The sequence below is a fragment of the Peromyscus leucopus genome, chromosome 17 (assembly GCF_004664715.2).
Source record: "Peromyscus leucopus breed LL Stock chromosome 17, UCI_PerLeu_2.1, whole genome shotgun sequence".
Taxonomy (NCBI): Eukaryota; Metazoa; Chordata; class Mammalia; order Rodentia; family Cricetidae; genus Peromyscus; species Peromyscus leucopus.
This window is the reverse complement of record NC_051077.1, coordinates 6,161,376-6,180,092: the sequence shown is the minus strand read 5'-3', so window position 1 is coordinate 6,180,092 and position 18,717 is coordinate 6,161,376. Positions and strand designations below refer to the sequence as shown.

At 41.6% G+C, this 18,717-nt stretch overlaps 1 protein-coding gene and 1 long non-coding RNA gene across 2 annotated transcripts in view; one reads left to right on the top strand and one right to left on the bottom strand.

Moving 5' to 3' along the window:
- Csmd1 (CUB and Sushi multiple domains 1) overlaps window positions 1–18,717 on the top strand; it is a 1,301,483-nt gene that overhangs the window by 973,472 nt on the left and 309,294 nt on the right. Inside the window, exons 12-16 of the mRNA XM_028882070.2 lie at window positions 1,963–2,145; window positions 2,788–3,114; window positions 4,497–4,691; window positions 10,087–10,225; window positions 13,582–13,769. Coding sequence (XP_028737903.2) covers window positions 1,963–2,145; window positions 2,788–3,114; window positions 4,497–4,691; window positions 10,087–10,225; window positions 13,582–13,769 — 1,032 coding nt within the window. The remainder of the gene's footprint in view (window positions 1–1,962; window positions 2,146–2,787; window positions 3,115–4,496; window positions 4,692–10,086; window positions 10,226–13,581; window positions 13,770–18,717) is intronic.
- Window positions 4,044–9,470, bottom strand: LOC119089174. Its single transcript, XR_005093044.1, has 2 exons — window positions 9,429–9,470; window positions 4,044–4,854 (listed from the first exon to the last, which is right to left on the bottom strand). It is a non-coding gene; the product is annotated as an uncharacterized LOC119089174 (long non-coding RNA).

Sequence of the window (18,717 nt, the reverse complement as noted above, 5' to 3'; positions counted from 1 at the left end):
TATTCGAGTAGAATTGTATTTTGTATATCAAAACATGTTATCCTACTAATTATCAGAGGTTATCATAACTTTGAATAGCATTTCTCACAGGTTTGCCTTCTCAGTCCTCCTCGGCTACCTATTTTTGTGGTTCCTCTTATACGCTTTCTAGAATGCTGTCTGAGGGCACCATCTCATTGCTGCAAACATATTGCTCTCTCCAGATTCCACCCAAGATCAAGAGAAATGGGAATTACAAGGACAAACTCAGTTGTCAGTTCTCTGTTTTGATTTATTTGTGTCTCAAAACTGTTATATCAGCTTTCAGAAATGCTCACCTACATTCAGGGAGTAGCGAACCCCATTGATGTTTTATTATGTGAGTGTTTATAGGTACACTGTAAAGTATCAAAGGAAAATAAAATTTAGTAGGAAGAATGTTAAGCCTGCAATATCTTACAGAAAAGATATTAAGATGCTCCCAAATAAATGCTTAAAAATTTAGGAAAAAAATCAAGTGAAAATTGAAAGTGGGGAATAATTTTAGCATAGTTAAAGGTGATTGTTAAAAAAAAATGTCAACAGATTATCATGGAGACCACAAAAGACTTGAGCACAGATATTTTCAGGAGAAAGGAGAGCCATCTCAGCAAACCAGAGAAGCTGCACTAGCCCATGGCTCTTCACTCTGTAATCACATTTCCAGGGAAGGATATGCTCATAGCATTTGTTTTCTCTAAGGACTTGAATCTTTTATTCAAGTGTGAATTATATTTCCAAGAGAACATATCAAAGCTGTCTCCAGCATGTTACAATTCATTTGGATGGAGGCTTGATTCCATCTGTGTAGAAAGAGGTTTGACACCGTGTCTGTAGAAAGAGGTTTGTCTTCATCGCTGGAAGCAGAGGGTTGATGCTGTGTTAATCAGTGCATCTGGGTTCCTCTTCTTTTCTTTTGATTCCTTCAAATAATCTCATTAAGCAGCAAAGATTCCCTCCTGAGTATGACACAGTTCTCAGGGTCACTAATTTGAGGCACCGTTGCAAGGTTCTCCGTAAGGTAACAATGCAAACTGTACTTACCAAGTCCCCACAGAAGGAAGCTACACATTGCAGTAGTTGAAGCTCCTTGGAATTCACCTCACTGGTAGTTGCTAGACCTTGTTAACTATTTATAGAGGGTGTGTCAGACATGGGTTCTTCCAGGGGGCAGCAGGCTTGCCTCTAGATAGGAGCCTTTGTGGTTTTGGCAGGAAAAACAGGCAGATAGATATTCTCTGACCCTTAGCACAAGGGGCTGACAAGCTGACATCCCTTGGCCCTTAGCAGAAGAGGCTCACAGGCAGAATTCCCTTGACCCTTAGTGCAGGGGCTCACAAGCAGTTGGCTCTCAAGACTATTTTGCAAATTAATAAACGGAGACTACCCCTCAGCTGATAGCTTCTGTATTGTTAACCTCTGAGATAATGTCTGTAAACTCTTAATAGGTCTGCTGTGTTCAATAGTTTATTGCAATGATGTTTTGAGGAAAGAGGTCCAAACGCATGTTTTCTTTTAAGATTGTAAGGAGGTTCACTCTGCACCAGTTGTTTTACTATTCACTTAAGAGGAAGAATATTCAAATAGATTAGGCTGATTGAAATATCCTGGTGGTCTTGAATGATCTTATTCACCTTGATCATAGCCAGAAGCATAGATGAAAACTAAATTAATGGCTGTGTCTTAGTCTGAGCAATGACAGATAAAAGGCTGGACATGCTGGAAGGAGATATCTGTTGTCTGGCACATCTGCACAGTCATGTGCCCCTTTTATCCTGGATTTTATAATAAAATACTAGAGGAATTGAGAATCTCCTTGGAACTGTTTGTACAAACAATGTTTAGATGCCAAAGGAGACAGCTCTTTTCTTTGTGAATTTGTGCCATCCGACCATGTTCTTTAAGAAGTATTCTTCAGTGGCTTGTTTATTTCTCTCTCCTCAGAAATTGAGAAGGGAGGCTGTGGGGACCCTGGCATTCCAGCCTATGGGAAGCGGACTGGCAGCAGCTTTCTACATGGAGACACGCTCACCTTTGAGTGCCAGGCAGCTTTTGAACTGGTGGGAGAAAGAGTGATCACTTGCCAGAAGAACAACCAGTGGTCAGGCAACAAGCCGAGCTGTGTGTGTGAGTACCACCCTTGGGGGTCTGGCATCAGTTATGGAGCAAAGGGAGTGTGCCAGAGAGATAGCCTTGGTGGCAACTCAGGACTTCCTGTTTCCTTACCCTGCAAAAAAACAGCTCATGCCTTGATCCTGTCTGCTAGGTAAAGAATAGCTGAACCTTTTGTTTGAAAGGATAAGACATCTACCACCATCTCTATCAAGAACTCACAAGGACTTGGTCACCTTATGCAGCACCTGAATATGAGCTGGTTGTATGAGCCAGGTGGCAGTAGACATTTAGTATTCAGTTGGAGAGTCAACTGTACTGTTTCAGACATCACAATTTAGGTATCACATCCACAGGGAACTGGTTTCATTTATAAATAAACATAGCAAGAACATTTGTTTAACTGAGATGATAGAATTGTTTTTAGATACACTGATACTCAATTATCTATGGGTCCTAGCTATGCTATGTAGTTGAACATTTTTCTTACAGTTGTGAAGGAGAACACATTTTTCTTTCAGCACATAGAGCAGAGTAGTTGGGCCATTGTAAGCACCCAGCAGTGGGATTGTCATTCCAAGTTCTCTGCAGCCGGGTTCATATGACAGAGCTTTGGGTCTGTGTGAAACTGTATAAAATTATCTTCATGCCCCACAGTTTCGTGTTTCTTCAACTTCACGGCATCCTCTGGGATTATCCTCTCACCAAACTATCCTGAGGAATATGGCAACAACATGAACTGTGTCTGGTTGATTATATCTGAGCCCGGGAGCCGAATTCACCTCATCTTCAATGATTTTGACGTGGAGCCTCAGTTTGACTTCCTTGCTGTCAAAGATGATGGAATTTCTGACATCACGGTCCTTGGAACTTTCTCTGGCAATGAGGTGCCTGCGCAGCTGGCCAGCAGTGGACACATAGTACGCCTGGAGTTTCAGTCGGATCACTCCACAACTGGCAGAGGGTTCAACATCACATACACCAGTGAGTGGGCCACACAAGTACCTCTTCATGCCCCACAGTGTTAACATGTACATGAACTAAGAGTTCAAGGCTGATACCTCAGGACTATAAAGAAATATCCCAAGTAGCAAAATTATATATTATCCTGATATACAAAAAAAGGGATGGCTCTATGTGGGCTGTGCCTTAGGCACTTACAGTAGAGGTTGGAGGTTTCACACAGCTTCTCTCTCTCTCTCTCTCTCTCTCTCTCTCTCTCTCTCTCTCTCTCTCCATCAGTCCATTCATCTACCTATTTATTACTCATTTACCATGCAACCATCCATCCATGCTCTGTTATCTGTTTGTCCTTCCAGTCACCCATTATTGATTCATCTGTCCACGCATTTACCCATCCATCTGTGATTTCTCATCCATGTATTATTTATTATCCATCCATTCATTAAACCGTCTATTTATTCATTCATCCATCCATCTATCCTTCCATCTACCCATTCTACATCCGTTCGTCTGTCTATCCATGTATCAATATATCTCTTCTCATATCCATACATCCACACATCCTTTATTACCTGTGGGTCCTTCATCACCCATCCATTTATGCATCCATTCTTTATTAACCATTCATCCTTCATTATCCATCCATCCACCCATCCATCCATCCATATCCTTTTACCTATTTGTTTATTCATCATTCATTGTATCTGACTGCTCTTCAATCCATCCATCCTTCTGTTCATCAAACAGTATATTTACCTATAAATGTATGCTCTACAGAACAATACAGTGTGGTAAAAACACATTGCTGTATTAGATATCAAGTACTAGGGATAAGAATAATGGTACCTGGAGATACTTTGTCAAGATTTATTTGGCAGTTAACTTCCCTCTGCTTCAGATTTTTGGAAAATATTTGAAATTATGATAGTAAGTGTAAGGTAATGCTGAGCTATTCGTTGTTTAGAATTTAGCCATATTTATTTTAAACAGTGTTACAGTAACTGTGGGATATAAGCTTAATATTTTTCATGTTTTAAACAAAAATAGACAAGTCTAGATCATAAGATTTCTCTTATGCCTTACATCACATGGCTAGGCTAAAAGCAGAGTTCTAACAGGTCAGAGTTCTCCTGGACTCCCTGTTTTCCACCTGTGCTGTGTTCTTCCCGTTCTACTAGCAACATGCTATGGAGATGACAGGCACAGGGCTTCATCACTTTACATGTCCCTCTTCCTCTCCTCTCTTACACTGATATCCAATTGGTTTGATAGATTTATCTATGAACAATAGATGTGGAATTTTGTTACATCGTTGTTTTGTAAATATGACGTTTCCTTTTCCAGGACATGTAATTAGTATTTAAACATCTTTATTTTACTGACTTTTCTGTCTCATGCTTCAGCGTTTGGTCAGAATGAGTGCCATGACCCTGGGATTCCTGTGAATGGACGGCGTTTTGGAGACAGGTTTCTGCTGGGAAGCTCTGTGTCCTTCCATTGTGATGATGGCTTTGTGAAGACCCAGGGTTCTGAGTCCATCACCTGCATCCTGCAAGATGGGAATGTGGTCTGGAGCTCTACTGTCCCTCGCTGTGAAGGTGAGCCTGTAACCCAGCCCTTCGGAAGGAGAGCAAACAGACTCCGTTGCTTTCCTGGGCTTTCTCAACAAAGACTCTCAGAGGTGGTTCAAATGTGGTACTCCCTTCATCTGTGTCTGTAAGCTGGACATCCAAGACCAAGGTTTTACTCAGGCTCGTAACTCTGAGAGGGAATTCAAAAGCAAAATCAATATGAGATGATGATCAAAGGTTTAAAAAGTGTTAATGAGATAGATTATTTGCAAGGCTTTGGGAGGAACCCTGGTGTCTCCTGGCTGTGCCATCAAGAATAGTTGATGACAGCATTCCAGAGTAAATTTATGCTGAGCCCTACAAATCCTTTTGTCTTTTGAGCCATGACTTTATTTTCAGAATAATCAAATAATACCACCAAATAGTCTATCAATGATAAATGGTGCTACCAATTAATGTTATTTGTACAAGTGTAAGAGCAAAGACTTAGAAACAAGAAAAGCTCAACCATGAAGTTTGTTTGGGCAATTAGGTTGTATCCACATGCTAGGGCTCACCCACCACTGCAAACTTTGTAAGATCAAAATAACATTACTGAAATCTTATCATGTGAAAGGATGGATGTCACAAAACTATGGGTGCTAAGAAAACCATTTAAAACATAGCTGTGCCCCTTAAAATACCACCTGAACATATAATTCAAATGAGTCATGATGTATCATGGCTGAAACATTTGAATAAGTAGTAGCTTACATGAACAGAATGCTAAAAGGTATTAAGAGCTATTTATTAATTAATGTTATGAGTAAATATTTCCCCCTGATCTCTATTTCTCCTGTTTTTCAAATGTGAATACGTGTTTCTTTTTAATAAGTAAATAGAAAGTGTTTTGCAAATTGAGGATTGCTGTCCTATCCAAATCCATCACCTGCACCCTACAAGGCAGAAACAAGCATGGCATATTGTCACCAGTCCTGGGACCTGCAGGAGGTCTAAGCTGAGCTTGACTCAGTGTGAAGATTAAGCTCTGAAGAGCAGCTAAAAGCACAGTGGCCTCATCCTGCCCTAGTCCCGCCTCCATAGTTGTTCATTGATATTTTAGGGGGTGTGTCTAGTCAGGGTGCACTTACCCTGCCCTAGTCCCACCTCCATAGTTGTTGATTGATATTTTAGGAGATGTGTCTAGTCGGGATGGACTTACCATGCCCTTGTCCCACCTCCATATTTGTTGCTTTATAAACAAAAAGTATTGAGAATTTTATCTACGCATGTAATACATTTTCATCAAGTCCACTTCTTATTCCCTCCCCTGTAATTCTATCTACCACCTACCACTATTTCCTCCCAACTTCATGTACCCCTTTTCTGAAACCCACCAAGTCCATGGCCTGTATGTGCACATGTTTAGGGCCATGCACTGGAGCATGGGTAGACTCAGGGGCAGAATGTGTCTAACCAGGTCCTGGTCTTTGCCTTTTGGGGCTATGGTGAAATGTAGAACAGTGTTCAAGTTGCTTCCATAAACTGTCTACCCCTTTGGTGAGCTATGGATACGACCTATGGGTATAAATGAACAACACTGAAGAACAGAACTCAAAACTCAAAATTCACCAGAATAAAAGAACTTTGATTTATCGAACACATACCATGTAACTTTTGAATGTCACATATTATAAAATATTGAGACATGTCAGTTTTAGTCCTCCATAAGCATGGACTGTGGGTTGATGGCATGGGCAATCCTGTTTGCAGACACTGTTCCAGCCAAGCATTTCTGTTGACTTTGAAGCATGAGTGATTTATTGAGAAGGATGTTTAAGATAACAAGGCTCTAGCCTCTGCTCTTGTATGCCCACAATTATCCTTGTGCCTCCGTGAGCAATAGACTGTGTAGGAATACATTGTAAGCTGCTAGGTGAGCATTTGCCTGAGAGGACAAGGAGAATAAATGGGCCGGATCAAGGCAGGGATGAGAAGCCTGGGAAAAGGGGAAACTGTCAATTATATTAAAAGTTGGCGAAGGACTCTTCCTCCTTTAGGAAGAGCCAGGCCTAACCCCATGAAGTGGAATGCACACTCTAGCTGAGTTTGTTTAACAAAGCAAATTTTAGAGAGAGGAATGGTGATAGGTGAGAGAGGCTGGAGGTTTCCCTACTCGAGGAAACCCAAGTAGTAACTGCAAATGAGCCTCTGGCAGAGCAGGTGGATACTCCAATCACAGCTGAAGAGAGTCCCCAACTGATGCATCTGCTGAAAGGTAATAAAGTCCGACTTTCAGATAGGAAGCAGACCAGGAAGGAAGAAAAGGCAAGGCAGGAGGAAGTGAGCAAGAACAGCAAGTGTTGCCTGAGAGGGATAAGAAGAATTCCATGCCCCTTACAGGATGTGGACTGTCTCATGCCTTACAGAATGTGCAGCCTCTCGTGCCCCTTACAGAAGGTTCCGTGCAAACAGTGCCAAGCCCCTTACAAACTAGTTCCGTACAAAGAATCCCAGCGTCTCATAGAACACTCCTGTTCCTTGTATTTTCTCCAGGATTGACTCTTTAAATAACCCACATGGTTAGCTACAAAACAAAGATAAACAAAGTAAAATCGATGTAAGCCACAGGGCTTTCCATATTGGAATTAAAGTACCATGAATAACAATAAGAAGAAAACTAGAAGAAAATATGTAAAGATGGAAAGGTACCCTCTATTTATTTGTGAATGAAAGAGAAATTTGGACCCCAAGTCCCAGCCCACCTAGAACAATGCACAGTGGAAATCTTCCAGTCAGGAAGAATGCAAAGCATAAATACAGATGTGAGGCCACACACCCAGATGTGAGGCTGTACATTAAGAAGTGAAGAAGAACACCTGAATGTAAGAAAATACATGCAGATATGAAAGGGAATACTCAGACTTCAGAAAGCACACCTAGATGTGAGCGAGCATATCCAAATGTGAAGGCTATGCCCAGATTTGAGGAGACATACCCAGATGTGAGAGAGCACACCCAGATGTGAGGCAGCACACCCAGATGTGAGAGAGCACACCCAGATGTGAGGCAGCACACCCAGATGTGAGAGAGCACACCCAGATGTGAGGCAGCACACCTAAGCCCATGCTCAAAGTGTAATACTTTCGGGCATCCAGAGAAGGACAAAAAGATAACAATCTAGAAACTGACTAATAATTCAAGAGAAAGACAAAACAATGAGAGGGTTAAGTTAATAATAGTCAACATTAAAAAGCAACTCAAGGTAAGTCCCTTGTTGGCGTCACCAATGGAGGAGCCCCAGCGGTTCCAGTGAAAACATAGGCATAGGAGATGTGACAGGTTCCCAAGAGACAAATGTTACTGCATTGACAATACAACTTCAGGCAGAGAGAGTCTCAAACCATTCTGGCACTTTCCTGGGTGCCAAGACCGTCACTGTTGTAAACTATGTAGCTTCTAGCTAAGCAGACCTCTCTATATATTACTTCAGCCTCTCCTCTGTATCTTTCTCTGTGGCTCAGTGATATTTGTGAAAGGTTTTCTGGGGGAAAAATAACTGTCCACAGCAAAGCGTGAACTCTAGGACAATAAAGTTAAAAATAAAGCTAAAAAAGTTTAAAGTCTTTATGAAATCAATGACTTTTCCAGCAAAATCATAAGCTATCAATCAGGACTCAAACAAAAAGTGTAATATGTAAATAAATTACCCAAGATATTACTATACTAAATATTAAAATATTATCTAAACTCTATATTAAAATATTATCTAAGCACTCTTTCAGGCTATTAAGATTTCTAATCTTAATGTGTATTTTTTTCAAATGCCCTTTTCTCTATAGTAACAGGTCATTTTGTCACAAAAGTTCTCAAAAGAAGCAACACTTTGCTTAATGAATTTGACAGCACTGGTTGCATTTTATAACAACTATATGCCATCTGTGAGTAATTAATACAATGAGTGCCCACCCTGCCATGAATCGGCATAGTAGCTCACCATCTCAGAACATTCAATTTCAGACTTGAGATGATCAAAAGTAGATAAGCAGATACTTGTGTGAGAAGTGGATAAATGGTTGCACACGCCTTAGCAGGGTGCAGGTGATTTCCCTGTACATCCACTTAACACAGATATCTCACATACATCTGGTATAAATGAAATTCTAAACAGCTTTAGTAAATAACAAACACAGAGCCAGATACAGAGGTAAACAGCCAAAGAGATCAGAGAGTCATGACTACCTTATCTTACCACCTCGCCACCTTTGCTTCCCCAGAGAGTTTCATCCTGCCTGACATATTTTTATTGCTTTTCTGTTTTGCCTTCTCATTGGCTCTAAACCCAACCACATGACTTCCTCATCACTGCCTGTCTATACAGACCTAAAAGTGTCTATGGTTGGTACTGGGATTAAAGGTTCATGTCACCATGCTTGGCTGTGTCCTTGACCACACAGAGACTCTGCCTACCATGTGATTGGATTAAAGGCATGGGCTACCACTGCCTGACTGCTGTCCCTGGCTTACTATGTCCTCTAACCTCCAGGCAAACTTTATTTATTAACATACAAATAAAATCACATTTCAGCGCAAATAAAATATCACCATAATCTGGAGTATTATAGTAGGAAAACCTTGCTGAGTCTGATGATAAAGTCCAGAAAGAAGGTGGGATATTGTAGCAGGAATCTTAAAAGTTCTTATTAATAAAATCAAACCCGAGACGAATTATTGGGGTCCATTGCTGGTAGATCAGAGAGACAGAACAAGCCACAACTATCTCACCTCGCCGGATCCTCAGCTGGTCTTGTCTCCTCCGACTGGAGGCCTCTGAGTCCTCATCCGGAATGGGTCTCAGCTGAACTGAACCAGCCAAATGCTTAACCAGCCGAATGCTTAACCAGCCAAATGCTTAACCAGCCGAATGCTTAACCAGCCAAATGCTTAACCAGCCGAATGCTTAACCAGCCAAATGCTTCTAGTTTCTGGTCCTCACGCCTTATATATCTTTTTGCTTTCTACCACCACTCCCTGGGATTAAAGGCTGGCTTTCTGGGATTAAAGGCATGTGTCACCATGCTTGGCTATTTCCAATGTGGCCTTGAACTCACAAAGATCCAGAGGGATTTCTATCTCTGGAATGCTAGGATTAAAGGTGTGAGTGCCACCATTTTCTAGCCTTTGTATCTAGTGGCTGTCTGTTCTCTGACCCCAGATAAATTTATTAAGGTACACAATATTTTGGGGAACACAATACCACCACAGGATATACCTGTTGACTTCGTCTCATAAGGTTTCCTGAAGAATGAGTTTGGTTTGATGCAAACATTGATGCCATGAATGACTGATTGACTACACAGTGCCTACCTCTAGTGTGAGGCTGCTGTGGTGTGCTCTCCTAGACTTGGTTTTTTTCTTGACAGATTTGTGTGTCCTCTTCCAGCTCCATGTGGTGGGCACCTGACAGCTTCTAGTGGGGTCATCTTACCTCCAGGATGGCCGGGATATTACAAAGATTCTCTAAACTGTGAATGGATTATTGAAGCAAAGCCAGGACATTCCATCAAAATAACATTTGACAGGTGAGATCAAACCCTTTCCCACTGCTCTGGCACCTGGAGTTACAGCTACACTTCCTGTGTTAAGTAAATAGAGTTTAAAACATGAACATCCTCAGGCCCCAAGGAAGATCATGGACTAAGAGCCAGGGGCCGGCACACCCATGCTGTCTGTTCTCATGGTCCTGCTATCCCATGGGCACAATGAGGTCTCAATTCTGGGCTGCAGATGGAGAGGCACACTGGATGATCATTGTTCAGGACCTAACCTGAGTATGGATTTGGGACCTGGAATTGGGAGCTCCTCATTCTGCTGGAACCTTCTGCACCCTCCATGATGGCCCGGAAAAGACTTCTTCAGTTCTGGGGAGGCTGCTAGCACCTGAAGGTAGCCAAAGCTTGCAGAGCCAGCCACAGGGTTAGTGCAGTAGATGAAGAGTAGATGAAGAGCTTCTCCAGTGCCTGGGAGCGACTGTGACTGGGACACAGTCTGACTTAGTGATATGAACACAAGTTTAATAATCTGTGAAAGTGAGGATACTGTTTGGTCTCTAGTATGAGGTGCTCTGCCTAATGTGGTGTCTCAAGATGTGTGACATCTTCTTCCTTGTTTTCCAACAATTTAAAAAATCAGGACTAGGAACTTTTAAAGAGGTAGTGGAACAATCATTACTAGTCAAATTTTATTTATAATTATCCATACCTCTGTTGGATGGCCTTACTTTTTAGCAGAATAATCCTTCCAAATAAGGGAATATGCTCAGCATCTGTTAGTAAATGACCATACCAAAATAACATTAATCATTAAAAATAACTGAAATATTCAATATAGGAACTTTGATTTCCTACTGATTCTTTTTTTTTTTTTTGCAATTTGGTTTGTTTATATTTATTTATTTTTTTATGTGTGGAACTCCACTTTTTAAAAATTTTATAATTTAATTTAATTTTACATATCAGCCATGGATTCCCTTGTTCTGCCCCCTCCCACCCCCCATTCCCACCTCCTCCAGGGCAAAGACTCCCCCGAGGACTGAGCTCAACCTGGCAGATTCAGTCCAGGCAGGTCCAGTCCTCTCTTCCCAGGGCGAGCCAAGTGTCCCTGCATAAGCCCCAGGTTTCAAACAGCCAGCTCATGCACTGAGTACAGGACCTGGTCCCACCACCTGGATGCCTCCCAAACAGATCAAGCTAATCAACTGACTCACTTATCCAGAGGGCCTGATCCAGTTGGGGGCTCCTCAGCCATTGGTTCATAGTTCATGTGTTTCCATTCGTTTGGCTATTTGTCCCTGTGCTTCATCCAACCTTGGTCTCAACAATTCTCGCTCATACAAACCCTCCTCTTTCTTGCCAATTGGACTCCTAGAGCTCCACCTGGGGCCTGGCTGTGGATCTCTGCATCCGCTTCCCTCAGTCATTGGATGGGGTTTCTAGCTTGACAATTAGGGTGTTTGACCATCCTATCACCAGAGTCCTACTGATTCTTATACTTTCTGGAATTGGGGAAAAACTGAATGAAACATCACATGATCCCAGAAACAGGTCAGATTTATATCACTTAGTAAAAGTATTAATTTCATGGTCCCAATTGACTGTCTAGTTTTTATTGCTTGAAGGAAGATTCATGCTATATCTTCCATTGTGTGATTATTTCAGTATTGATTTGGTATAATATCAGTATTGATTTGGTATAATATTTGAGTAAGTTCTATTTGAGTACCTAATATTCCTGGAAATTTTAGACATTCAGCCTAGATGCAGTCAGAACTTAGCTCTTCAAAGATGAACTGCATAGCACAGTTTTAGTTTGTTCTTGGTTCAGAGCTGATAATGGATATGTGCAAATAAGGTTTGGATTCTCCACAGATGGTTTGGCCATGCAAAGCTGCCAGACTGCCAAGTCATGATAAGCATCGAGAGTTTACAGTTTTCAATGTGTGTTTTTATCAGTCTTCACTGCCCTAGCTAAAAACAATGTGCAAGTTTTCCCATGAATATTCAAGATCCAAACATAAGATTCTCTGCTTCTGCAGACTCCTAAAATTTGAACTCAAATATTTGATAAATCGCAGCACCTTTAGAACAGGTGTTAAAAGTAATAAAGTTGAAACTGGCTCCACCAGGCCCGAGTCCACCAGCCTTAGATCCTGTTCTGATCGAGCCATCCGAGACACATTATTTGCATTGCTCTGTATAGAAGAACAGAGTGCAAAGTATAGCCTAATTTGCTTGGCAAACATGACATTACTGTGCCTTTGCAGAGGAGCATCCACATTGATGATGGACATGGCAGTCTGGTTAAATGAAGTTCAGCATCTTTTTGCTGTTGTGAAGATGTGCAAATAAACTTAGCTAGCTCCCTGGCTAGCTTCTCTTCCTAGCAATAGTCTGAACCCAGCAGGGGGATGGTGGCCTGGCTTCAGAGACACATTTGGCTCAGTTACTGAGTGAGTCAGAGGCATGAAATTCTGAGACGCTCCCTCAGAGCCAAAAGAGGCATTTGGAATCTGAGTTAGCTTTGGAGGACAAGATGGGCCTGTTTAGGAAATTATCTCAGTGCCCAGAATGGCTCCATCATTGCACCAAGGGGACCTGGATGCCTCAGCTTTATATAAATATAATTGTAGGCTGGATTCACTGGAAGTACAAGCAGAGTTAAAAACTATCTGGAAGCCGTTCCGACTTTCCCAAATCGTTATGGTATCACTGAGTTTCTGAAGCAGCAGCTTGCTCAGTGTTGGTCCCTCAAGAATTGGTGTGAATAAAAAAAGCACAGTGTGGTTTTTAGGAAAGATATTTAAATACCATGTGCTGTGAAGTCCCTCTTTCCTTAAGGGAACATTCCTTTTCAGTATGTCTATTTCAAGGTGTCTACAATATGCTATACAGAGAATTGGAAGAATAGTGTAAAGTTCACAATCAATGATTATTTCACTACTGAATGTTGTGTATCTACACATCATCTGTCCCTCTTCATCTGCCACCTACCTGTCTATAACCTACCATCAAATTACATGATTAGCATCTACTATATGTAATGTATATAAATATATATTATATATAATCTGTTTTACATTTATCATCTAACATCTGTCCATCATCATTTATCGGTCCTTTAGTATCTACTTACCTAAGGGAACTTAGGTAGTTCACAATAGTTTTCCTTCAGTGGTAGATAATGACCTTCTTTATAGCCTGTTTTACAGAGAATTAGATATGATAGAGCATTTACAATGTACTGTCTTTTCCCCACAAACAATACAAAACGTACATATATAATATATATTTCAATCACCACATTCACTTGAAGTTTTCACTAGGAGTGACACAGTTGGACAGGTGTGCAAGCTGACGTGATCCTGCATGGCTTTCCTCAGGTTCCAGACAGAAGTCAATTATGATACTCTGGAAGTACGGGATGGGCCAGCCAGTTCATCCCCGCTGATTGGAGAGTACCATGGCACCCAGGCACCGCAGTTCCTCATCAGCACAGGCAACTACATGTACCTGCTCTTCACCACCGACAGCAGCCGAGCCAGCGTTGGCTTCCTCATTCACTATGAAAGTAAGTGGCCCCTGGTTAGCTCCTAGGGCAATATACTATATTCCAGGTGATAGACATGCCTGTGTATGTCTTCAAGTGTGAAGACAAATGGGCAGATTCCCTGGACAATTGATTGTCAAGCAGTTTCAAGAAGTCTCCTACAGAGTATTTTGGAGGGTGGGAAATTGCTTTAGGCTCCTTAATAAATATCAATTGCCTATTATAAAGTAAAATTATATAATCATTAAATGATAAATTGTATTTTTAGTGCAAAATGAATTAATATATTCTATTATAGTACTATTTTATTATTATATTACACACACATACACCCTCATCTATTATATAATACACATTATACATACATATAGAGAGAGAGCATTTTACTGAAGCTGTTTCCTGAGTGCTGAGTGGGGTCAGTTGCCAGGGTACTGTGCAGAATACCCTGGTCTGTGAGACCACGTGAATGGGTTTTCCAGGGTGGTGAACATTAGATCAGAGGTGGGAAGGAATTAAAACCCAGCTGTGCTTAGTGAATGCCAAGTGATTGCTGAGAACAGTTAACAGTTGGTAAGCCGTGATGGATGCAGTACGTTCAGCAGGCCAGGCTCAGTTTTCTTTCCAGTTTGGCTCCGAGTTTCAGCTTCTGAAATCATAGAGTGAAGCTGTACCATTTTATAGCCATATTTATATGAATATACTTGGGGACCAATGAAGGGGAGCTTCCCCACAGAACTGTGTTTTTTAACAAAACAGAAGAAAGCTGCTGCAGCCCCCATGGAGAGTGCCTTAACAAGACAGCAGAGCTAAGAGGGAGACTGACCTGGCTTGCTGCAGCCCCAAAGGAACCATGCTTCTGTTGGGCAGGATATTTAAGGACATTCCTATTTTGAGCCTTTTCTCAAAGATAAAGTGCTTACATTTTAATGACAGCTATATATTGCATAAACACACAGTTTTATAAATGCATAATGGGATAGATGCATCTTCTTTCATCTATTCTGAACTCCCCTCTTCCTCCATCACGGACTCTGCTAACCTCTGACCAGAACCTCTGCAAGGCAGCCACAGCGGTATTCAGAAATCATTTCCCTGTGTTTTACACATATAAACATTTGTTCATGTAAGGTTATAAACATGTTCATGTAAAGTTATTTTTATTAAAAATGAATAATAACAAGCTTAAACTCTGCTACTAAAAGATTGACAACTAATGAAAAACAGATTAATTTCAAACTTATTAAAACTTAATTGTGATGTATATATACATATATATATATAATATCATATATATAACATTTACTTCAAAGTAGCACTTTTTAAAAATTAAGAGTTAGGACTGAAGAGCTGGCTCAGCAGTTAAGTCCTCTGCTCTTGCGGAGGACTCGAGTTCAGTTCTCAGCTCCCACATCTGGCAGTTTACAACTGTCAGTAACTAGTGACAGAGAATCTGAAACACTCTTCTGAACTCTTTGGGTACCCTCTACAAATGGCAAATATCCACACACACATAACACATTCACATATATTCATACATCTACATAAGTAAAAATAAACAAATACATTTAAGAGATCAGAAGTATGCCATCTTGTTTCTTCTTGGGATCCACATATATCTTCTTGGAGGGAAGGAGTGCATGTAGACACCACAATTACCCCAGTCTGTGATGCACCAAGTACTCCTGTCCCTGTTGTCCCCTCCTGCTCCTCCTTGGAGTGGAGAGACTTGACCTGTAGGAAACAAAAGTGATCTTTGGGGAACTGGGCAGGTGCAGACACCAGCATCCTTTCTTCTGTCCCCACTTTTTGTGTTCCAAAGACTGCACTTGGGAAACATTTTCTTGAAGTAGGATTGGAAATGGAGTTCATCTGGTCACCTGAGTAAAGAACAAATTCAAGATATCGTTCTTATTCTCCATGGGGAAAATAGACAGGAAGTGTGGCCATGAGTTTCTGTTCCATTTCTTACTCTCACTAAAACATTGCACACAGTGTCACTATTGGTGAGTTGGTGGTTGTCACACTATCTTCATTGGTGCAGTTTGTTCTTTTTAGTTTGCCATATGGCATGGCCTTAATGAGACCTCTAAGACATAGATCTGCCCACAGTGTTTTGTTTGTTTTCCTTCTTTGTCTCAGCAGAAAAGAAAAATAAAACTGTCTTCATCATGATGTATTTGTAGCCAGACGATTTGTATGAATATCTAAAGTCCTGGTGCTTAGGAATCTAGAACCATCCTTCCTGTTTTATTGACAAGCTGGAGGTGGACCTGTGCCATGGAAGAGAGGTCACCGTTTAGATGTTCTAAAATATGCATCTAGATATCAATACTGTGCACTAGGAACCCTTCTAGAAGTACTCCACATTCTTTGTGTAGTCCTCTGTGCTGGAACACTAATGCTTTACAGGGAGGGGGGGTCCTCAGTAAGTAGGAAGACACACTAAACTGGGGTGTTGCCATCTCTAATCATTTGTCCCAATTGAGTACAGAAAGAGAAGGGGGAGGAAGCCAAAGAAGTGGATAAGCATAAGAAAAGGAAACAATTTCAGAATTGTTTCCAGAATCAACTGCCTGAAGCTCAGTTACCTACAGAGTCTTCAGAGAAAGCAGGTGGTCCAGGCCAGCGCAGATGCTGTAGCTACTACGTCCCTGGGACACAGAGAACTAAGTGTACTCTGAGAGCCCTGAGTCCATCCCAGGGCCACCCTGACCTGTAGGTGTCTGGAGGAACAGTTTGTTTCCAGCATGCCCTGATGTCCTCAGACCAGTTCTTGGCATCGTGACTCACTAAATTCCTCTTCCTACTTGCTCTCCCTGCCCAGGAGTTCCGCTTATACCTCTTTTCTCACTATTAGCTATTCAGCTTTTTATCAGACCAACCACATGCCTTAGATGGAGAAGATAAAACAGTAATACATCTTTACATAATTAAAGAAATGCAACACATCTTTACACAGTTAAACAAGTGCATCTTTGCACAGTTAAACAAATGCAGTACATCTTTACATAGTTACACAAATATTCTGTCACGTGAACACACGATAGCTTGTATACTAACACACACACACACACACACACACACACATACTCACACACACACACATGCATATGCATACAGTCAAAGGCAGGAGAGCCAAGGCAAGTGATACCTGCTTCACAGTACACAGTTGACAGGTGTGTCTGCTGAAGCCCTTGGTGGACTCCTTCCTCTGCCTTAAAAACTCCCTGTGGAACTTGAACTCTTCAGGAGACTGTGCCATTGTGACTGTGATGCTCAAGTCAACACACTCTTCTAACACTTGGCTTTCATAAAGACTGACAGCTGCCAGCAAGACTCACATCAAACATACGGGAATGTAACAACACAACAGTGACTGTAAAAACAAGACCACCCTTTCACGGTCACCTGTTCCTAGAGGCCATGTGTTGAAAAGAAGTGTTTACATCGCATTTAGGTCAAATATCAGCACGTGTATTCTTCATCTGAGAAACAGAACAGCATTGAAATGCATCCCTCCTCACAAAAGCCATCCATTGATCTGTCTTTACCCTGTGATGGGAGGCTAAGGCCAGGGCAGGTGACAATGGACACTGCTGTGTATGCCCTCCCTGGAAGCCTGATTAGCACTGATCTCAGTTTGTTCTTGCAGGCCTGGCTTTATTGTATGATTTGCCTTGGCTCCTCTGCCTTTTAGTGTGTGTGTGTGTGTGTGTGTGTGTGTGTGTGTGTGTGTGTGTGTGTGTTGTATGTTAGTAAACAAGCTACAATGTGTGCAGTCCTGTGCTTTCCCCCTCCTGGATTTTGTAGGAATTCTTGGACCAGCCCTGCTTTAGGCTAACTAATGACTAAATTCTTGACTGTAATTCTAGCCCCCCCCACATACACACACATACACACCACATTTAAAACACAATATTTGCACATCTCTCAGCTCACATCTGTACTATTGGTTGTTTTTTTTAAAGTTAATTTATCTATGGCCACGCATTATGACTTCCGAGGTGTCTCTAGACATACTTTTGAAGAACAACCAACACAAAGTTCTGTTTTGCTTCCCCTTAACATTTTTCTATTTTTGAAGCAATTTTTATATGAGAAGGGGTTTGTTATAACTCATGGTTTCCACTGTAAACATTCCTCACAAGCACACAGCTTTGTGTCATATGAAGCATCATCCTCTGGCTTCTTTCACCTCAGCCATGGGGAGCATGTTGTTTCGGCAAGGGGTGTCAAGACTGTTTCCATAGAAAATGGATGTGTGAGGGGTTGGGGATTTAGCTCAGTGGTAGACTGCTTGCCTAGCAAGTGCAAGACCCTGGGTTTGATCCTCAGCTCTGAAAAAAAATGAAAAATAAAAACAAGAAAATGGATGTGTGTATAGTGAGAAAGGAGAGAGAGAGAGAGAGAGAGAGAGAGAGAGAGAGAGAGAGAGAACAGAAAGAGTGAAGAGAAGAGGAGAAGGAAGGGCAATGGGGAGAGGAGAGAATGAGAGAGAGAAAAAGGGAGGAGAAGTGAGGAGGAAAGGAATGGAGAGAAGGGTGGGGAGAAGAGAGGGATGGGAAAAGAGAGAGAGAAGTGAGAAGATGAAGGAAGAGGAAGAGAAGGAAGAAAAGAGGAGAGAAGATAAAGGAGAGGAGAGTTAGAAAGGGAGTAGATGGGAGGGGAAAGGAGAAAGAGAGCAGGGAGGGAGGGGAGAAGAAAGGCATCAAGACAAAGGTGGAATTCTGTAGACTGGTGCTCACCCTTGGTAGCCCCGGCCACACAGCACCTGCTGCATGCCGTCCGGTGTTACTGTGCTTTGCATCTGTGAGAATCCTGACCCTTTGTTTTTAAGGGCTTAGAATGACCATTGAAGGACAATAATTATTGGTAAAAGTAATGCAATTCTTTTCAATGTGCTTTTTGTCCTCTCACGTTTCAGCCACCTCCACCTTTTGAAATTGTGACTATGAAATTCCATGTTGGA